This window comes from Cricetulus griseus, chromosome X, assembly GCF_003668045.3.
Source record: "Cricetulus griseus strain 17A/GY chromosome X, alternate assembly CriGri-PICRH-1.0, whole genome shotgun sequence".
Taxonomy (NCBI): domain Eukaryota; kingdom Metazoa; phylum Chordata; class Mammalia; order Rodentia; family Cricetidae; genus Cricetulus; species Cricetulus griseus.
The window spans coordinates 87,883,515-87,903,763 of NC_048604.1; the positions used below are offsets into that span (position 1 = coordinate 87,883,515).

The 20,249-nt window shown below is 34.0% G+C and overlaps 1 protein-coding gene across 1 annotated transcript in view; it reads left to right on the forward strand.

Moving 5' to 3' along the window:
- Cfap47 (cilia and flagella associated protein 47) overlaps positions 1–20,249 on the forward strand; it is a 261,790-nt gene that overhangs the window by 51,810 nt on the left and 189,731 nt on the right. The window contains exons 21-26 of the mRNA XM_027432785.2: positions 1,159–1,253; positions 6,286–6,427; positions 9,105–9,199; positions 11,053–11,212; positions 11,922–12,117; positions 15,405–15,614. Of these exons, the coding sequence (XP_027288586.1) occupies positions 1,159–1,253; positions 6,286–6,427; positions 9,105–9,199; positions 11,053–11,212; positions 11,922–12,117; positions 15,405–15,614 (898 nt within the window). The remainder of the gene's footprint in view (positions 1–1,158; positions 1,254–6,285; positions 6,428–9,104; positions 9,200–11,052; positions 11,213–11,921; positions 12,118–15,404; positions 15,615–20,249) is intronic.

Genomic DNA, 20,249 nt, shown 5'->3' on the forward strand with positions numbered 1-20,249 from the left:
AGTTGTCTATTCTAGTACTGCACATGTAATTACTACGAAGGCAAAGTCATGGAAGGAAAAATATACCAGAGACCAACAGGGAATATCTATTTCACAAGCTATATTATTATATGTATTGCATATTTGCTTTTAAATATTTATTTAGGTAAACTATCTTATTTTGCATCTCATATTGGTATATTTATGTACCATATTGGTATATTTTGTATATTTTCCCAGGCTACAAAAGTTCTAGTATTAGTGTATTTATTTCATGGCTTGCCTATCATATCATTGGTAAGTGAATTTGAGTGAGAAAAAGGATGGGATAAGTTGCAGAATTTGATTTTCAGATAAAGACAATTAAATTATTATTCCTGGGATTAATAAGGTAAATGGAATGAGCAAATTAGAGTTTACAGATTGCTTCATGTAGAGAAGAGTGGTTCCATTGCAACTTCCATTTGAACTTTCAGCAATTAATTTCTTTGGGACAGTTGTATTTTTATCTAATATCTTTGTTCTTAAATACTCCCATTTTGACAAGAATTTTTATTTTGTGAGATGGTTTGTCTTTTATTATGATGTTGTTTGTGAATGACTAATATGTTTTGTGACCCTACAATACTAGGGTGGCAATACTTGATACTAATGCATCGTATGTACATATGTATGTATGTGTGTTTCTGAAAGGAAATTCCATGTGTATCCTCAAAAAGAATGAAGGACAATTGAAATAATTGGTATTCTTTGTACATTTGTGAATTTTCAGGTAATCAAATAAGACCTGGGTCTCTTTGCTTCCCCTTCATTGCATAGGTCGTTTCTTAGCTATTCTGAGACCTATGACTAAGTTGCTTGATCTTGCTCTTTATTCCTTTACACCTTCATCAGAATACTAATATATTTATTGAACTTCGGAGGAATTTTATAATGGATTTTATTATTTACTGTCAAATTGTACAATGCATATTTAGATATGAAATTTGATGTTATAAACTTGGTATTAAGAATCATTGTTCACTTAGAAATTGTATGCAGCTTTACCCCTATGTATTTCAATAGTTGCATTTTGATTGCTGTATTATAATGACATCTTCCAGGTTCACATTAAATAATATTGCTACACACACACACACTCATGGATATGCTTTATATATTATTTTTCTTCTTCTATAGGAGAGTTAAAAAACACAGAAGTTCCTTATATGTATGCCATAGAGGTGGAGGAAAGCACATCTGTGGAATGTGGCATAGCATTTTCTCCTGTAGAAGTAAGTTCGGTTTTCTGTTACTATTGGAAGTGTAGTGGAATTACAGATGAGCTGTTTAATTATCTATCAGATATCATCTAAGTTCTGTTTTGAGTGGGTTTTATTCTAATGAGTGACTACACATAGTTATAACTTTTAATTTAGTAATAGAATTACTAGATTCATCTAATTCATGGGGAACTATGATAATATTGTGTTTGTTATAGTTATTATCAAATTTGAAGTACTATATGTTGTCAAGGAATGATATGTTTAAGCTAATGAGAAAGCCACTTATATTCAAGCTACCTTGTGTTTTAGAATTATTTTTGAAGGTGACTCTTGGAATCATTATCTGAAATCCCCCCAAATCTTGTGAACAATTACAAGATGTTGTTTCTATGATGCTTGGTTAATGTTCCCATGATATCCAGTGATATTTTAAACTGGAAAAATGCAGTCAATATACACAAAGAAAGAACCTTTTATTGGAGGGTGCCTATAAGCAATGGATATCACTGACTAAGTTCAAGAAATAAGCTGTGGTATGCTTTTTATTCAGATCTTTGAAACATAAAAATGATAGGAAAAGAGCTTCTTTTTAAAAGTTTTTTTATTTATTTTTAGTTTCATTAGTATTTTGCCTGCATGTATGTCTGTGTAGGGGTGTCAGATCCTGGAGATATGGACACTTGTGAGCTGCCTCATGGGAGCTGGGTCCTCTGGAAGAGCAGTCAGTGTACTCTGAACTGATGAACCCATCTGTCCTGTCCTTGAGGGCCTCTTTTTGACAATCATAGTGTAAGATTTATACATCAAAAGTGAAACAAAACAAATAAGCAAATAGTATAGTTAAATTAATTATTTGTACTAGTAAGTACAGAAAATGATTTACTAAGCCCTCCCATCCACCTTGACATGTTTGGGAGTGTTGTCATTATGTGGGTCTTGTTTAGGCAACCATATTATTTAAGATGTCATGGATGCAATTTGTCTCATGTCTAGAAGACACTATGTAGCAGCCGTACTAGTTATATGATACTTAAAAACTTCCATCGTCTCATATACAATATCACCTGAGCATTAGGTATTGTGGTGGCATTGTAGATGTACCAATTGGGAGAGTGGGCACCCCGTGGTCACTTATTCTCTGGATTTTGACCAGTTGTGGCTCATTTTAGTTGCCTACATTTGCTGCAAAAAAGAAAATTCTTTGGTGAGGGGTGAAAGTTGTACTCATCTGTGGATATAAGGATAAGTATTTAAAATATAGTTAGACATTATATTGACTCAGGAAAATAGCACTTGTAGGTTTACTTCTATGTTCTATGACTTCTCTGCCCATGGGTACTTGTGTAGGTTTGCAATCTCAGGCAGGAATTGCTTCCTGTCAAACCTACCTTAAGTCCAATTAGACAGTTGTTGCTTACCTCTGTGAAAATAGTGCCATTATTGCACCATTGGGGATGTCAAACTGGTCTAGTCATTGTTGTGGTTAGTAGGCGCTAGGCAGGACTGTTGATTACTTTTCTCCCTTAGCAGCTTTCATAGTATCTTACATTACAATGAGAGCTAGTCCACAGGGCGGAGAGATTTCCAGGTCAGTTCCAGCTCTGTTGTTCCTCCAGGTCCTATGCCAAGTGTGCGGTATCTTTAGGAATAGATTCTTACATTCAAGTTCTGGGAGGAAACTAAGGGCAATGGCAATCATTTGTGTTATTTTGGGAATCTCTTGGACAGCCCCTGACAACTTGAAAAGAGTTTCCCCTTACCTGGTATTAAAGTTTCTGTTAGTATACAATTCTTGGGAGAAACATTGTACCCCCACCTGGCATGACCCCATTTAAATGTGCAGAGTGGAAGGTATATTATTTAGCATTTTCTTCTTCTCTGGACGATCTGTCTATTGGTGAGAGTGGGGCACTGAAGTCTTCCACTATCAGTGGTTTAAGTGGAGTAGTGTTTCTTTTTCAAGTTTGAGGGCCCCTGTGTTTAGAGCATAGACATTAACAGTTGAAATGCCACCTTGGTGTATTTTTCCTTTGATGAATATGTAGTGTCTTTACCTATTTCTTTTGATTACTTTTGGCTTGAAGTCTATTTGGTTAGATATTAAAATGTCTATACCATTTTGCTTCTTAAGTCCATTTTCTTGGAATGTCCTTTCCCATCCTTTTACCATGAGGTAATATTTATCCTTGATGTTGAGGTGTGTTTCTTGGATATAGCAGAAGGTGGGATATTGTTTTTGTATCTATCTTGTTAATCTGTTTTTTTTGGAGGGTTGTGTCATTTGTCTTCAACTATTTTTTCCTTGACTTTCTTTAAAGGATTCATTCATTTCCTCCATATCTTTGTTCACGTTTCCCTGTATTTCTTTAGGGGATTCATTCATTTCCTCGTTAAGGAACTCTATCATCGTCATGTATTGGAATTCAGGGGCTGCTGTGGTAGGCATAGCTGGGCTGAATTTCCTTGGATGTTGTTGACTGTTTTTATGCTGTCTTCTTGACATCTGATTTTCTGACAGTTATGGACTGAGTTTTAGCAGGTGGTGTCTACTGGGATACAGTGAGAAGTTCAGAGAGGCAAGTTTGTAGGAGATTGTCTGTGGGATCCACATAAGATGTGAGCCGGAGTTAAGGAAAGCTGTAGCTGGTGTTCTGTTGTAGTGCTGTGGGTTTGCTCTGGTGGAACATAGGTTATCTCCCATTCTTAGTGTTGTTGAAGGGATAACAATTTTGTAAGTTAGGTAGTTTCATACATCACATGTTTACCTTTGGGGAAGACTTATTTTAAACTAATTATGCATGAATGTTTAAGATGAGAGAACAAATTGTATATAGCTTTTCACATACTCAAAATAGAAATTTTTCCTCTTCTTTATGAACTAGTCATATAATAACTTAAAAGATTTTATGGAAGGCCAAATCTTAACTAAAAAGAGAATTAAGGATTCAAATGGATATATTGACTTATCTTGGTATGTACTGACATCATGATTATCGCCATCAGATGTACTTTAATGAAGACTGAGAGATAGCTGAGTAATTGTGGTTGTTTGAATGTAAATGGTCCCCATAGGTTCATAGTGTATGGCACAATTAGGAGGTGTGGCCTTGTTGGAGTAATTGTGTCCTTGTTGGAGGAAGTGTATCACTGTGGAGATGGGCTTTGAGGTCTTATATTCTCAAGGTACACACATCCAGTGTCGCTCTGTCTTCTTGCTGCCTGCTGATCCAGATGTAGAACTCTCAGCTATTTCTCCAGCACCATATATACAGTCAAAACACCTCTTACATAAAAAGAAAAGTATCAGAATGTATGCAACTATGTTGTATAAGTTGTATACAAATTATTTGTATATGATTGAATATTCATCCTCTTATTTTGCTGTTCACATTTTGGAATGGGGAGACTAGAAATTATGTCCTAGAGCCATGTATCATGGATACAAATAGTTTACTTTCAGTCGTGTTTGGATATATTGAATAGAATGTTGATTTATTTTTATTTGCAAATGGAAAACAGCAGATCAGTCAGAAGAAGAAAAAGACAAGAAAGAAAATGTAACTGGTCTCTGTAGTCTAGATAAGAAGTACTCGAAGAAATAAGATGAAACACATTTTCTGTTGTGTTTTTTCCTTTTGTGTAAAATATGAAAGCAAATCGTATCTGTATATCTTTAGTCAGTTTACTCCTTGATGTCTATTTTCAGATACTATTGTGAAAATAGATTATCATGGAAATGAATGTTTTGAAATGGTCATTAAAATAAGACATGCTTCTGTTTTTTGTGCTTCTCAATACTGCTATAAGAACAGATTGTTTACAAAAGATTCTATAGCAAGAGATGGAGTTGACAGTGATATGGTCAGATACAGTTAAATAAAATAAAAATTAAAACTCATTGTTTTGCATAACCGGGGTAATGTGCATCTCCCGATCTGAAAGGATGCCCATTATATGAGGTTGATGTTCATTTTATTTAAAACTAAATTGTTAGCATGGACTCTTAGTAGAGTGAGTATAGCACTACATATGTCCTTGGGTACCATCTTTGTTGTTATGATCTTGGGTCTTTTTCTTACATCTCCAAGTTTAAAATAAACCGTTTTTCTTGATTTGTTTCTACTTTTCACCTCTAGAAATTTATTTATTAAGGGAACACTGAACATTAGTTTGTGTATTTTGAGTGTGCAAACATCTTATGTACCATTTAGTATTGTCACTTTTGTTTAAGCAGTTGTGTAGGTACCTCCTGAAATTTCCCCCTTTTTAAATTCACATTTATTTATGTGTAGTAGGTTATATGTGCAGGTCAGAGAACAAGTTGCAAGAGTCAGTTTTCAACTTCCACCATGTGTGTTCCTGGGGATTGAACTCAGTCAGGTCACTAGACTTGGCAGCAAGCATCATATGCCCTGAGCCATCTCACTGGGCCACATCCTGTGATTTCAACATGCATTTCTCTGGTGTTTGATGTAATACATCTTTTCTTGTGCTAATGTGTCACCATGTACGTATCTTCTCAGAAATGTCTTTCCCACACTTCCATCTATATTTTCATAATCTAGACCATTTTATAATTGATCTTAGAGTTTTCTTTGTGTATTTTTTGATACTAGTTAGAATTTTGGTGAAAAATCTGTTTTGGCTCATTTTATGTGCCTATAATTTTTTGTAGCAGAATAGGTATTCTAATTTTTTTGTGAAACAGATTAATAGTTTTCTCTTTCAGGAATAATATATTTGGTATAGTATTTAAAAAATCCTTGCCTATCTAAGGACTACAAAGACGTTCTGTATTTTTCCAAATATTTTGGCTTTCATAGTTGGATATTTGGTTCATTTTTAATAAGCAGGCATTTTAAAAGCAATATACCCGCTTGTTTTAGAGACTTATTTTTGACATAATAAATAGTATATCCTTTACTTTATTAAATAAATGTATTTTCAATGCCTCAAGATAATTGTATTTTGAAAAAATTCATGTTGGTGAATCAACAGTATCAAAGTCCTCAAAATTATAATTTCTTGTCTTTTTTGACAGGTAGCAACATATAACTTTAGCTTTCCTGTCCTTATTAATTCCTTCAAGGCTTCAGAACTCTACTGCGAATATTTGTCACAGAAACAGATTTTGATGCCAAGAGTGTCACCACTTATTCCACCTTGTTTTGTTCAAGCTACTGGTATGTAATATGAAAGTCAACTAATGTGTGTAGGTCGGAGATTTACACTTAACATCTATAAGTAAAGAAAAATAAGTATCATTTTTAGTTTTCAAAATTTTGAATATTAGAAAATAAAAACAAACTTTTTCATTAATTTTATTCATTTATTTTATATCCCCACCACAGTCCCCCCCCCATTCCTTAACCCCCTGCCCTATCACTCTCAATGCACTCTTCTCTTTCTGTTCAGAAAGGGTGTCAACATAGAATGGCATATCAAATTGAGGTAGGATTTAACTTTTCCCCTTGCATTAAGACTGGCCAACTATGAGGATTAGGTTCTTTGAAACCAGCCAAAGCATTAGAGGCAGGCCCTGTTTCCACCACTAGGAGTCCTACAAGTAGATACAGCTTCACAACTGTAGAGGGCCTAGGTCTGTCCCATGCAGGCTCCCTAGTTGTTGGTTCAAAGTCTGTAAGCTCCTATGAGCCCAGGTTAGTTGTTTCTTGACGCCCCCTCCACTGGCTCATGCAATCTTCCTCCATCTCTTCAACAGGATTCCCCAGGCTCAGCCCAGATACAGATCTGTCTGTATCCTTTTCCATTAGTCACTATGATGACAATTGGGGTGGTTACCAATTTGATTACAGGAGATGGCAAGTCCAGGCTACATATCCACTATTACTTGGAGACTTAGCTGAGGTCATCCTTGTAGATTTGTGGGAGTTTCCCTTTGTTCCAGGTTTCTCCATGAGTCCAAAATTCCCCCCTTCTTATTTCTCTTTCTCTAATCTCCACCTCTATTCACCCTCCCAACCCATGTTCCCATCCCCACAGCCCTCAGTTTACCTAGGAGATCTCTTCTGTTTCTCCTTCCTAAGGAAATCCATGCTTTCCCAGTCCCTTTGAGCCTTCCTTAACTAGACTCTCTGGGGCTGTGGATTATAGCATGTTTAGCCTTTACTTCACAGCTAATATCCAATTGTAAGTCAGTCCATACTATGTTTGTCTCTCTGGGTCTGGGTAACCTAACTGAAGATGATTTTTGTCTAGTTCCATCTGTTTGTCTTTACATTTCCTGATGTCATTGTTTTTAATTTGAGTAATACTCTATTTTGTATGTGTACCACATTTTCTTTATCAATTCTTCATTTGAGGGACATGTAGCTTTTTTCCAGGTTCTGCCTATTATGAATAATACTGTTATGAGCATAGTTGAGCAAGTGTCTTTGTGATATGATTGAGCATCTTGGGTATATGTCCCCACAGAGTGGTATAGCTGGGTCCTGAGGTAGCTTGATTCCCACTTTTCTGAGAAACTGCCATATTGACTTCCAAAGTGGCTGTGCATATTTGCACTCCCACTTGTAATGAAGTGTTCCCCTTGCTCCATATTCTCTGCAGCATAAGCTGTCATTATGTTTTTGATCTTAGCCATTCTGACTGCTGTATGATGGAATCTCAGCTTCCTGATGGCTAGGGATGTTGAACATTTGTTTCCTAGCCATTTGAGATTCTTCTTTTGAGAATTCTCTGTTTAGGTATGTACCCCATTTTTAATTGGATTATTTGTGGGGTTTTTTTTTTGGTGTCTAGTTTCCTGAGTTCTTTATCTCTTTTGGAGATGAGCCCTCTGTCACATGTGGGGTTGGTGAAGATCTTCTCCCATTCTGTAGGCTGCCAGTTTTTTCTTATTAACAGTGTCCTTTGCTTTACAGAAACTTTTCAGTTTCATGAGATCTCATTTATTAATTGTTGATCTCAGTGTCTGTTCTACTGATATTCTATTCAGGAAATTGTCTCCTTTGCCAATATATTCAAGGCTTTTCCCCACATTCTCTTCTGTTATGGTCATTGTAACTGGATTTATATTGATGACTTTGATCCATTTGGCCCTGAGTTTTGTGCAGAGCAATAATCAATGTGAATTCTTCTATGTTTTTTGGCATCCATTTGTTGAAGGTGATTTCTTTTTTCCATTATATAATTTTTTCTTCATTGTCAAAAACCAAGTGTGTGGATTTACTTCTCAGTTTTCTATTCGATTCCATTGATCAACCTGTCTGTTTTTATGCCAATACCATTCTATTTTTATTATTCTGTCCTTGTAGTGGAGCTTTAAATCAGGGATAGTGATAAATCTGGAAGTTCTTTTGTTGTAAATGATTGTTTTATTTATCATGGTTCCTCCTTTTTTTCCATGTGAGGTTGAGTAGTGTTCTTTCAAGGTCTGTAAAGAATTGTGGTGGAATTTTGATCGGGATTTCACTGACTCTGTAGATTGCTTTTGGTAAGATGGCCATTTTTACTATGTTAATCCTACTGATCCGTGAGCATGGGGATCTTTCTGTCTTCTGTTATGGTTGCCTCTCTCTTTCTCCATGGTTGGTATAGATATCATATTAAAAACGCTTGTCTTGTATTTCAATATTGAGTTCATTTTATGATTTTTATAATTCCATGTTTATGGCTTTGCTTTACATGCAATTCATTTCCAATTAATTTTACAAAATGAAAATTTCTAAGTATGGAAATCAAGGTATCTTAGAAATGTTTGAAATGGAATTTTACTTTTTCACTCGGAGTATAAAATATAAACATTTGTTTTTTATTATTTCATTTTGAAAACTTGACTAAGTAGTGTCCACATTCTTTTGTTAATATTTTACAAATATCTTTACTTTTCTTCTAAAGTATTGAGAGCACCATTGGAATTATCCAGCACTGAATTTGTCTTCAAAGTCCCATTATATGAGATCCAACATAATAAGGAGATCACAAGAATTCAGGTATATAATTAGTATACTTTATAATTCATAGTCATTTTATAATTTTTTTCACTTACTGAATTGATTATTTGCATATTAGTAATTTGTCACATCTATTCAGAATATTTGGAGCAACAACTGGATTTTATCAAGAAGAGTACATATATTTACATATAAGTATATACTTTAGGCATACATAAATATATATATTACTTACAATTTTCAGAAATACATTTTTTATGTATGATATTTGTGACTACCATGTGTTTGAATATATGTACTTATAGCTGGTAAATCTTAGTAAAGTGACCCATGGGCTTTTGGGGATTTTTCTGTCATTACCTTTCATCTCATTGTAGGAACACAGGATTAGAGATCAGCATGATGGCATCTGGCCATTTGTTAGGTTCTGGACATTTCAAGTCATATTGCCTTGCTGGCTATATAAGCACTCTACCCATTAAACCATCTTCTGTGCTCACCTAAAAATAACTTTATAAATAAATTTTATTTCTTTGAGTATATGTGCATGAGTTATCTATGTGGACATGCATTTCATGCTGTGTGTGTAGAGATCAGAGGATAACTTTGTAGAGTTGGTTCTCTTTTCCCTTTTGAATTCTGGGGATTGAATTAGGTTGCCAGGGTTGTGCTGCAAGTGCCTTTACCCACTGAGCCTCCTCATTGTTATCCAGAGGGTTTTTTAAACTCAAGCACATATGTAGTAACTTTTAACTGTATACATCCATAATTTGAATTAGTGTCAAATATATTTCCATATATATGCACACACACACACACACACACACACACACACACACATATATATATATTTATGTATATGTGAAAATGTAACAGAAAGCAATCATAATAGTGAAGAAGAGAAAAAGACATGCATATGAAAGAACATAATATATATCTTTTAAGAAATTGTATTTCTCTGGCCTTTTACTCTAGTGTATTATTACTCCTACAATCAGCTTTTTTGAAATATTTATTATTGGTGATAAAGTATATGGGGAAAATGTTTAACATTGCATTGATAAAAATAGAATGTGTGAAATTAAGAGTTGTGGATAAATAAAATATCTCTTCTGAAATTATATTGGAATTTTTAGACACAGGCCACAAAAAGACAGTAAAATTCCTTTTCATAAACTCCTCATGTATATAAATCTAGTATGTGGAACAGAAAAAAATAACTTTGGCAACTTGCAATGTATTTCAGATTTAAAAATGCTTTTCTGAAATGGTAGATTGTTTTACATTATTGAACTTTTCTTTCAATTGTTTTGATAAATGTGACCAGGGGACAGAGTGTCTGAATCACCTGTTATTACTCCATTATGATTAAGGTATTAATAGGAGCCATGATTTTTTTCTGAGACTTTAAGGGAAAACTCCTAGCATTGCCTTCTTCGGCATTTAGAGTATAGTTACATTTCTTTTTTATCAGTCTAGTGGAGAAATGCTACAGTGGTGACATTTGCCATCACTTGAAGATCATATGTGGCATCACAGTGATTCATAGTTAACTACCTGGTTTCTCTACTATTCTCCAGTACTTTGGCAGTGATGTGATTAACTTCAAAGTATTAGGGAATTTAAAGAGCACAGTCACATATAAAATTTAGATTTTTTTCCTATAAGAAAGAATATTGTCTTTATTTTGCTTTATGAGTATGAAATAACAAATTTTCTTATTTTTTCCTGTAAATCATTAATACATTTATTTATGAGCACTTTCAGGTTGGCTTTTTGGCATATTAATATCATCATCATCAAATACTTTGATCATGTCCTTAACAACTAAATTTTATAATACACTTATTAAATTCTAAAAATGTCTTCTTTTTGTGTATATATATGAACAGGATCTTGTCTTATATAATATTTCAAAAAAAACTGTTCAGTGGTCTTTGGATATTGGTAGAATTGAAAAACTTTTCAAAAGTGGCATATTCAAATTTACTGCACTGATTGGAAGTCTGAAACCAAACGAAAAGTATACGATTTCCATACATTTCTGTCCAAGTAAGTATTCTTCTAGTTTTAAAATTTTTTAAATTTTTATTTTATGTGTTAGTGTTTTGCCTTCATATATGTGCATATAATATTCCTTGTGTATGCCTGGGGCCTGCTGATGCTGGAAGCATCTATAACCGGATGTACAGATGGATGTGAGCTTCCATGTTGGGGCTGGGAGTAGAACCTGGGTCCTAACTGCTGAGCCATCTCTCCAGTGCCCTGGCAGCCTTTTTTAATCTTCAAAGCTGGGAGAGTTTCACTCATCAAACCCCTTTCTCAGTAGTCCCTTAATATCTTTCCAGCAGTTTGAGATGCCATCTTCATGTTCTGTATATCAAAATGTATTAGCAGCTGTCATTAAAAGCATTGTAAACAGCTGAACAAAGAAAGTCCTGTCGTACTACTTCCGTGTATTATTTATTTCTCCCATGTAGTAAATGTTTCCTCCCCAGTATGTGATTATCCCCTCCCCTACTTTAAACATTAAAAAGATTTGTTGCATCTCTAGAGAAGGCATACTTGAAGCCATGTTACCTTTTAGGTTTGTTTTGTTTTTTCAGAATACTTCATTTAATCTAGCTTCATCTGGCTGCATTGTTCTTGGGTTAACTATTCTGCCCCAATGAGCTTTAATATCATAGTGCATTTTAATAGTAATTCTTACAATATATACACATTGTAATGTAAACTAATCTATAGGACCTTTTTTTAATAGGAGAGCCCATAACCTACCGAGCTGATGTTGCTATACGTTTAAATGATAATTTATTTGACTATAGAATATTAAGTTTGATTGGAGAGATACAATCACCAAAGATACTTTTTGATCCACCATTTATATGTTTTACTCCTGTTCCTTTGGATATCACAGCTGGGGTGGATATCAGAATTTTGCCACAGAACTATTTCAGGTAAATCCTTAATAGGAATATTTTACATCTTCTTTATATGCAATTTTGGTTGCATCTATGTTATGGGAAAATTATATCCTATGCCTGACTTCTTGCTATAGTTTTGAAGAGCCATTAAAGCATTTCAGTATACACTGACATTATAGAAAATACAAAGTAGCCATAGTAGTTATTTATTTTCTTGACATTTAAAAAATGTCTTCATGGAATAAGAAATAAGCTTAAAATTTCAGTACATAACACTTCAAAATGGTTTGAGATTTTGACTGTAAGCAGAAGACAATGTACTGCTAATTTTCATTTACTCAGTGGTTGAGGAGAAAGAAATATATGTTCTTTCATTGTAAGTTATACAATTTTATACATGTTAAAATAATTTAGCTTATTATATGTGTTTTTAAAATATCTTTTTCTGGACCCATAAATACTCCAGATATGTATGTGATAGTTTGCTGTATGGAAAGGGTAGTCATATTTTTCCTTTTAATTTACTTTAGGATTTATATATTTTACAAATATTTTAATTGTGAGTATGATTTAGAATTTAATAAGCTTACAAGTGATTGTAGCTCTTATAGCTATTTGATAATTTTTTATATCTTATGAGCATTTTTATTTCATAAACTTTATTATATTTGCAATTAATATTATTACTCACCTTCATTTAGGCTGTGATTACAACAAATATGCATTTGATAAAATTCAGTGAAATATAAATGCAGAGCATGGTAGTATATGGATGTAATCCCAGAATTTAGGAGACTGATAAAGGAGGATCTTTAGGTGGAAGTCAGTATAGAGTGCATAGGGAGATGTCTTGAAAATGTATTTGGATAGCATAATACAAATGTCAAAAATAATAAATAACTACAGTACATGAAAAGATTAAAAATAGAATATCAATATAGTAAATATATAATTAGCTTTTAAAATAAGTGATAAGACACCAAAGGCTACAATAAAAGTATTTTTAAAACTTAACTCAGGTAAACTAGTCATTGTGTCAGTCAGTATTATTACATACTAGACGATGATGTGTAAAGCTGTATTTGCATATCTCACAGCCCAAGAATCCCACTCTATAGCCATACAAGGTATTAATGTTCTCTATCTGAATTATAGCAGAAGTAAAATTAAGCCACAGACTTTGAACATTCAGTCAAAATTGTACAGGGACTCTTTCTTCAATAACAGATGGGTAGAAGTAGGTGTGTGGGTGGCATGCCTTCAATATCAGTACTAGGCATTGGAGAGGTAGAGGCAGGCAGGTCTCTGGGAGTTCAACTCTAACCTTTTCTCCCTAGTAAGCTCTAAGCTAGGAAGAGTCACATGGTGAGGATTCTCTGTTGGCCTGAATCTCAATGTGTAGCCCTGGCTGGTACTGAACTCAGAGATCAGCCTACTCAGGATTCAGAGTACTTAAGTAAAAGGTAGCTATTATTTTTATCCATCATATTCCTTGTATTGACTATAATGTGCAATGATGCTATCACTATCCTTCTTTATATACATTATATGGTAATATGTACAAATTTTCACTAGGAGTGAGGTAGGTGAGTCATAGACATGTACCCCCAATGCTTTCCACAATGTTTGTATCATTTAAAATGTCCACCCAAAGTAAATGAGAGCTCTTTATCATGTTTTCATCTCCTTGTGTCAGTCACTGAAAGAGAGTTATTAAAATAGGTACTATAATGGTTTTATTTAGTATAGCAAAATCAGGGAACGATACAAGCTTCTTGTGACAGGTGAAGGGATAAATAACTTGCTGTTTATTTGGATATGAGTATTATGATTATAAATGAACTTCAGCTAGCAAGACAGTGGTATTTGGAATATCAGAATCAAAATATTGAGTTAAGTCTAGGAAGCCTGTATACATGGATTATCCTACCAAAAAAAAAAAAAATACACCAACACTGTTGGTGAAATATCCAAATTGAGAAAGGCAATGCCATATTTACTTACTGTGTTTGATGTGGAATTTATCATGGATGATGCCACAGGGCTTGTGCTAAGTGTTATTCAGCTTGAGAAGACCTTAGTACTTGAAGATTTAACATATTCTTGCAATCTGCAGTTTTGTCAAGGTTAAATTTTATAAGTAGACATTAACTTCTATTAATTTTCAGATAATGTAAATTGGAATTTATTTTGCTACAAAGTATTCCTATTAGGGAATTGTCTTTTTTTTTTTTTTTTGGTTTTTTCGAGACAGGGTTTCTCTGTGGCTTTGGAGTCTGTCCTGGAACTAGCTCTTGTAGACCAGGCTGGTCTCAAACTCACAGTGATCCACCTGCCTCTGCCTCCCGAGTGCTGGGACTAAAGGCATGCACCACCAATGCCTGGCTTAGGGAATTGTCTTAATATAAGAATTAATCTTTTAACATTACAACTCTAATTAATGTATGATGATATCATCATAAAAACTACTTGAATTCAAATTATGACATGATGACTCTGTGAAAAGAGTTGAAGAGATAATGACAGTTTCCTTGCTATATACATACAGTGAAATCAGCAGCATAAATGACACATTCAGTAAATTAGAACTAAATTGCTTTCTACTGGATATATGATTTAATTTCTTATATTTTATCTAGTGTACCATATAGATATAATTAATTCAGATGGGAATCATCTTTCCTGTTTTATTACCTGAATGATGTTCACGCTTATTAAAATAAGAGACTATGATTCCCATTTAATAATACTTTTTTGATGTTTTTCACTTAATAATAAAATAAAAAGAGCTAATGTTTCAAAATTTATTGACAAGAGTATTATAAGTATGAAATTAATTTTAAAATGATACTATATTCATTTATGATGGATTAAATGAATTTTATATGAAATAAACATTGTACATTCTAAATGTTAAATAATGTAAATATTACAATTTGTGACATTATCTGCAGGTGGTTATTAGTATCCAAAATTTTGAAGTTCTTCATATATATAATCTATCAATATTATTTAATGTATAAACATTAACTTTTTAAATGTTATTTGATCATTTTGGATAAATCTTTGTTAGGATGTGTTTGAGTGAAATAATCTTATATAATGGTTATAAATAAAAACATTTCCTTTTGTCAGATATTTTACCTCTCTTAATTCTTACAGACAAAGGGGACAGACAAGAAGAGATGATACAAATTTATGTTTAAGTATTAAACATACTATTGCATACATTTGCTTTTTGAAAAATTAAATACACATTCAATTCAAGTTAATTACTGATATTTTGAGCAAAATATATTGTAATTTTTTATGTTAAACAGAAATTCAAATCTACAGTTCAAGATTCCTACTGCAAAACTTCTTGATGATGATGAGATTCAACCACTTACTGTGACATTTCCTAAAGGAAGAGCTATCATAGGCTCTGATACTGGAATTAATGATGAGCTACCATGTCATCTTAGTTTCAATTCATCTAAACCTGTTTCATTTTTTGCCAATCTTCTCTTTTGTGATGACAAAAATAACTGGTAAGATATTTAAATGTGGGTGTTTTGTATTTGACATCGAAGGAAACTAGCTTTATATTCTATACTTTTGTAAGGTGGTAAAAGGAATGACATCTACTATGATGATTTGGACCTAAAATTTTTAATGTTCCAAATATAAATTTGCTTTCATGAAAAATAGCCAAATAGTGAACTGTTTACATTTATTGTGTTATAACTTACTTAACTTGATTTTTGAGACTAATTTTCTCATATGTAAATAGATGGGTGATGCAAGTAAAAGCTTTACAAGTAGTGGAGCATGAAGTGTGCAGTTAGAACCAGATTCTTTTATTGATGATAGTTTTGGTGATTTGGCCTTGTGGACTGTAGTACAGCAGAGCCCAGAAGAAAGCTTGAACGACAACAGTGGCATGGTACAGAGATTTTGTTACACACAGACTTTTATTTTGATCAGCTATGCTCCCAAAGTTTAAGAAAAGATAATCTATTTTATTTTTCCTACTGTATTTTTGCATATTTTCACACACACACACACACACACACACACACACACACACACACACACGGACAGGAATATAATTTCCTTGTTTTTATCAGTGTATTATTTGTGTGCCCAAATGTAAATTATTTCCACAGTTTCGTTTAAGTTCATTGAATGTTATGTTTTGATGAAAGAATCTGTCACACATTCAACCAAAACCTATTTATTGATGATTTTTCCTGAAAATAAAGTTAATAAAATGAGCTCTTACAAAATACTTTATAGAGCTGGGCATTGGTGGAGCACAGATTTATTCCCAGCACTTGAGAGGCAGAGGCAGGTGGATCTCTGTGAGTTCAAGGCCAGCCTGGTCTACAGAGCAAGTTCCAGGACAGCCTCCAAAGCAATACAGAGAAACCTTGTCTCAAAAAACTAAAAAAATACTTTATAAGTTTAATAGTTAAATCAATACTGTTGGCAAAAGACATCAAAGAATATATTGCATCAAAACCTACTATCAAGGCAATAAGTAGCATTCTTTATTGAAACTATAAAGGTTGGTTGATATAGTGCTATAAAGATATCCTCTCAGGATAGTTCTCAGGTTGGGGATATAGCTCAGTGGAAGAGTGATGTGTTACATGTGTGAGGACTTAATTTCAAATACCAACAGAAGGCTGGGAGAGAAAGAGGATGAGAGAAAGGAAGGCAGATTCTTTTAACAAGATGGGATTAGAAAAAAAAAAAAACAATAGTTAAAGACGAATAGGGTAGGAAGACAGCCTTATTCTCTTTTTATGGAATAGCTGATGTAGCATCATCCAAATGGTCGATTCCAAAAAGCATGTGTGTCTTAAGTGAAACATGTAAGATTGTGGAATATGTTGGATAAGTCACAGCTACAACAGCACAGTCTAGCAACTTTTTGACAATTGTAAAGATTTTTCCCCATGAATGAAATGAGACATTGCATGATTTTGAGTTTGTGATACAGTGTACTATCAGTTTTGAAAACTGGTTTCAGCCACATGTGCCCCACTATCAAAATAAAAATTAAAAGAAAAACCCAAAAGTGTGCTTCCAGCGTATCTTATCCTCTTTATTAATGAAAATGATTCTTGCTTATCAAGTAGAATTTTGATTATTCTACTGTGGGCCCATTCAATCTTTACTGACTGAAAATTATTTTTCTGATACCTCTCCTGGAACTGATATGACCCCCCAAAACATCATGTTTGTGCCACAGCTATTAAATTAAAGAACTTAGTAAGACATCATAATCCATGAAGGAAATGAATGACTCTAAAAAGAAAGGCAGGAAAGTTCTCTCTTTGTCCTCTCTGGATAGATATATATGGCATTCCAGGAGATGTGATATTTGAATAGGGGTCATTGTAGAATTAAAAGAAAAATGCTTTAAAAGTATTTAAATAATTTCATCATATATCAAAAATTGAACAATATATGAAACTATGATTAATTTATTATTATCGTAGTTTCTAAGAATGACCCAGTGACTAATATGCAGGCATGGACTTTAATTATTAAAAGAGTTATTGAATCAAAGGTTCATCTTCCTACTGACAGGAGCTTCCCACTGCAAGGGCAGAAGGAGCATACACAGGGACTCAGTTGTACCTGGTCATAGAGATTGCCTCAAATCTTATCTCCAAATCATTATCATTGTATTTTCAATTGATATTTATCCTTGCATCTTAAAATTTGCTCATAGAATTCTTACTTTGATCTGTTTAGTCCATGGCATACTGTTGGGACTGCTGATTTTGTGCTGAGAGAAATCATTACATTGTATAGAAATGTCATTATAATAAAATAGAGCTTTATGTTTTTCTGTGTCTTCATAAGTGTAAAAGTTCATTTGAAGGTTTGATTTTTCAGGAATCCTAATGCCAATGGGAAAAAATTTTCTTATACTTGATTTCTAATCTAGATGCTTTGTAGAGTGAAGAATTGATTATAGATAAATAGTTCTGCTAATCAAGGCCAAATCCTCAGGTAGAAGTTCCACATTGTGTGTCTTAGTTTGGATTTCTATTGCTGTGAAGACACATGACTACTCTTATAAAGGATAACATTTAATTGGGGCTGACTTATAGTTTCAGAGGTTTAGTCTGTTATTGTCGGTAAGAAGCATGGTGCTGGAGAAGGAATTAAGAGTTCTACATCTTGATTCTCAGGCAGCAGAAATTGACTATATGCCATGCTTGGCTTTGCTTAAAGATTTGAAACCTCAAAGGCTGTCCCCACTGTGACTCACTTCCTCCAACAAGGCCTCACCTTCAAATAGTTCTACTCTCTATGGGCCAGGCATTCAAACACATGAGACTGCGGGGACCACATATATTCAAATCACCACAATGAGTATGAAACATATTGAAAGCTCACAATTGGGTGTGAAGTATACCAGAACACTGAGGCCTTGTATACATTAAATCCCCACAATACTTTAATTTAATTTTTTAGTGTTTTGAAACTAGTGTTTCATATACATGTATAGTGTTTACATAATTTCTTACCCTCTGTCTCACATCTTTAGTTCCTCTAGAGTCACTCCTCTGATACTTTCATATTCCTGGCCACTTGTTTTTTTTTTTTTTTTTTTTTTTTTTTTTGGTTTTTAAGACAGGGTTTCTCTGTGGCTTTGGAGGCTGTCCTGGAACTAGCTCTTGTAGACCAGGCTGGTCTTGAACTCACAGAGATCCACCTGCCTATGCCCCCTTAGTGCTGGGATTAAAGGCGTGCGTCACCAACACCCGGCTTGGCCACTTGTTTTTAATTACTATTGTTACATACATACAAAACACACAGGTATGTATATATCAACATTGCCTACTTAGAATATTTAGTAGTAATTATGTTTACCTGTTTAGGACTGACCATTTAGGATCTGATAACCTGTCTACAGGCTTGTCCCTGAATGTAATTCTCCCTCTTCCAGCAGCCATTAATTACCTATAGCTCTTCGTCTATGAGTTGGACCTAGTGACATTTCTGCTGACCATGTTATCATGTCAACTGGTGGTATCAGAGTGCAGGACTTGTTTAGGCAAGGATATTTTTGAAATTTCATGGGTTCAACCTTCCTGTCATATATAGAAGACACTGTCTCACAACAGATTGTTCTGGTCCTTAGGTTCTTGCTGTCTATTTTGCTATCTATTTGATAGTGGTCTCTGAACTGTAGGTTTAGAGGTTGTGTTGTTGATATACCCGTTAGTACTGGGTACCACATAGGTAGCTGTTCTCTGTATTTTGAGCACTTGGGATTTCTGTAATGGACTGCAATGAGAAGTTTCTTTGATGAGAACTGAAAGTTACACTTATCTGTTGGTATAGTATTTATAATGAAGTTAGAATTTATACTGCTTTAGAAATGTGCATTAGTTTCTCCTGTAGGGTCTGTGACCTCTCCAGCCATGGGTCCTTGGCTAGATTTACAGTATGAGGCATAAATTCCCTCCTACTGAACAGGCCTTAAGTCCAATTTGGAAGCTATTGGCCACCCCAAAGATATAATTGTCCATTTTGCACCCTTGGGGGCATCTTGTCCTGCTAGTCAAGTTTGTGGTTTGTAGGTTTTAAATTCAGGTAGGATTATTGACTGCTGTTTTTCTTCAGTAGCTTGCAAAGTATCCTACAGGACTGTGAGGGCAAGATCTCACAAAAGAGTCTTCCAGGTCAGTTTTAGCTCAAATTCTCCATTCCTTGTGTCTGAAATGTGTGTTGTCTTTAGCATTAGGGTCTTGTCTTCAAGTTCTGGAAGGGAACCAAGGGCAATGACAATATCCTGTATTATTTTAGAAGTCTCTTGGACTCTTTTGACCTGTACTTAGAAGGGAGGTTTCTTCTGTCTGGTGCAGAACTTTTGTTAAATAGTCTTTGTTTCTTGGGGGAGATTATTACCCCAAGTAGTATCTCCCAAAGTGGTGTAATTTTATTCATCATGCATATATATGTATTATACATAATACATATGTATTTTAAAGTAAACATCAAATGATATTTTTGCTTTATATACATCATTAGTGTTACTTTACCTTTCTTCCATCCTATCCTCTCTATTGCCCTCTCTAACCCCTTGCAACTCGAATCACATGTACCTGTTTATCCCATCTCCCCATTCATAGCAAATGTGTATTACTATTCCTCTT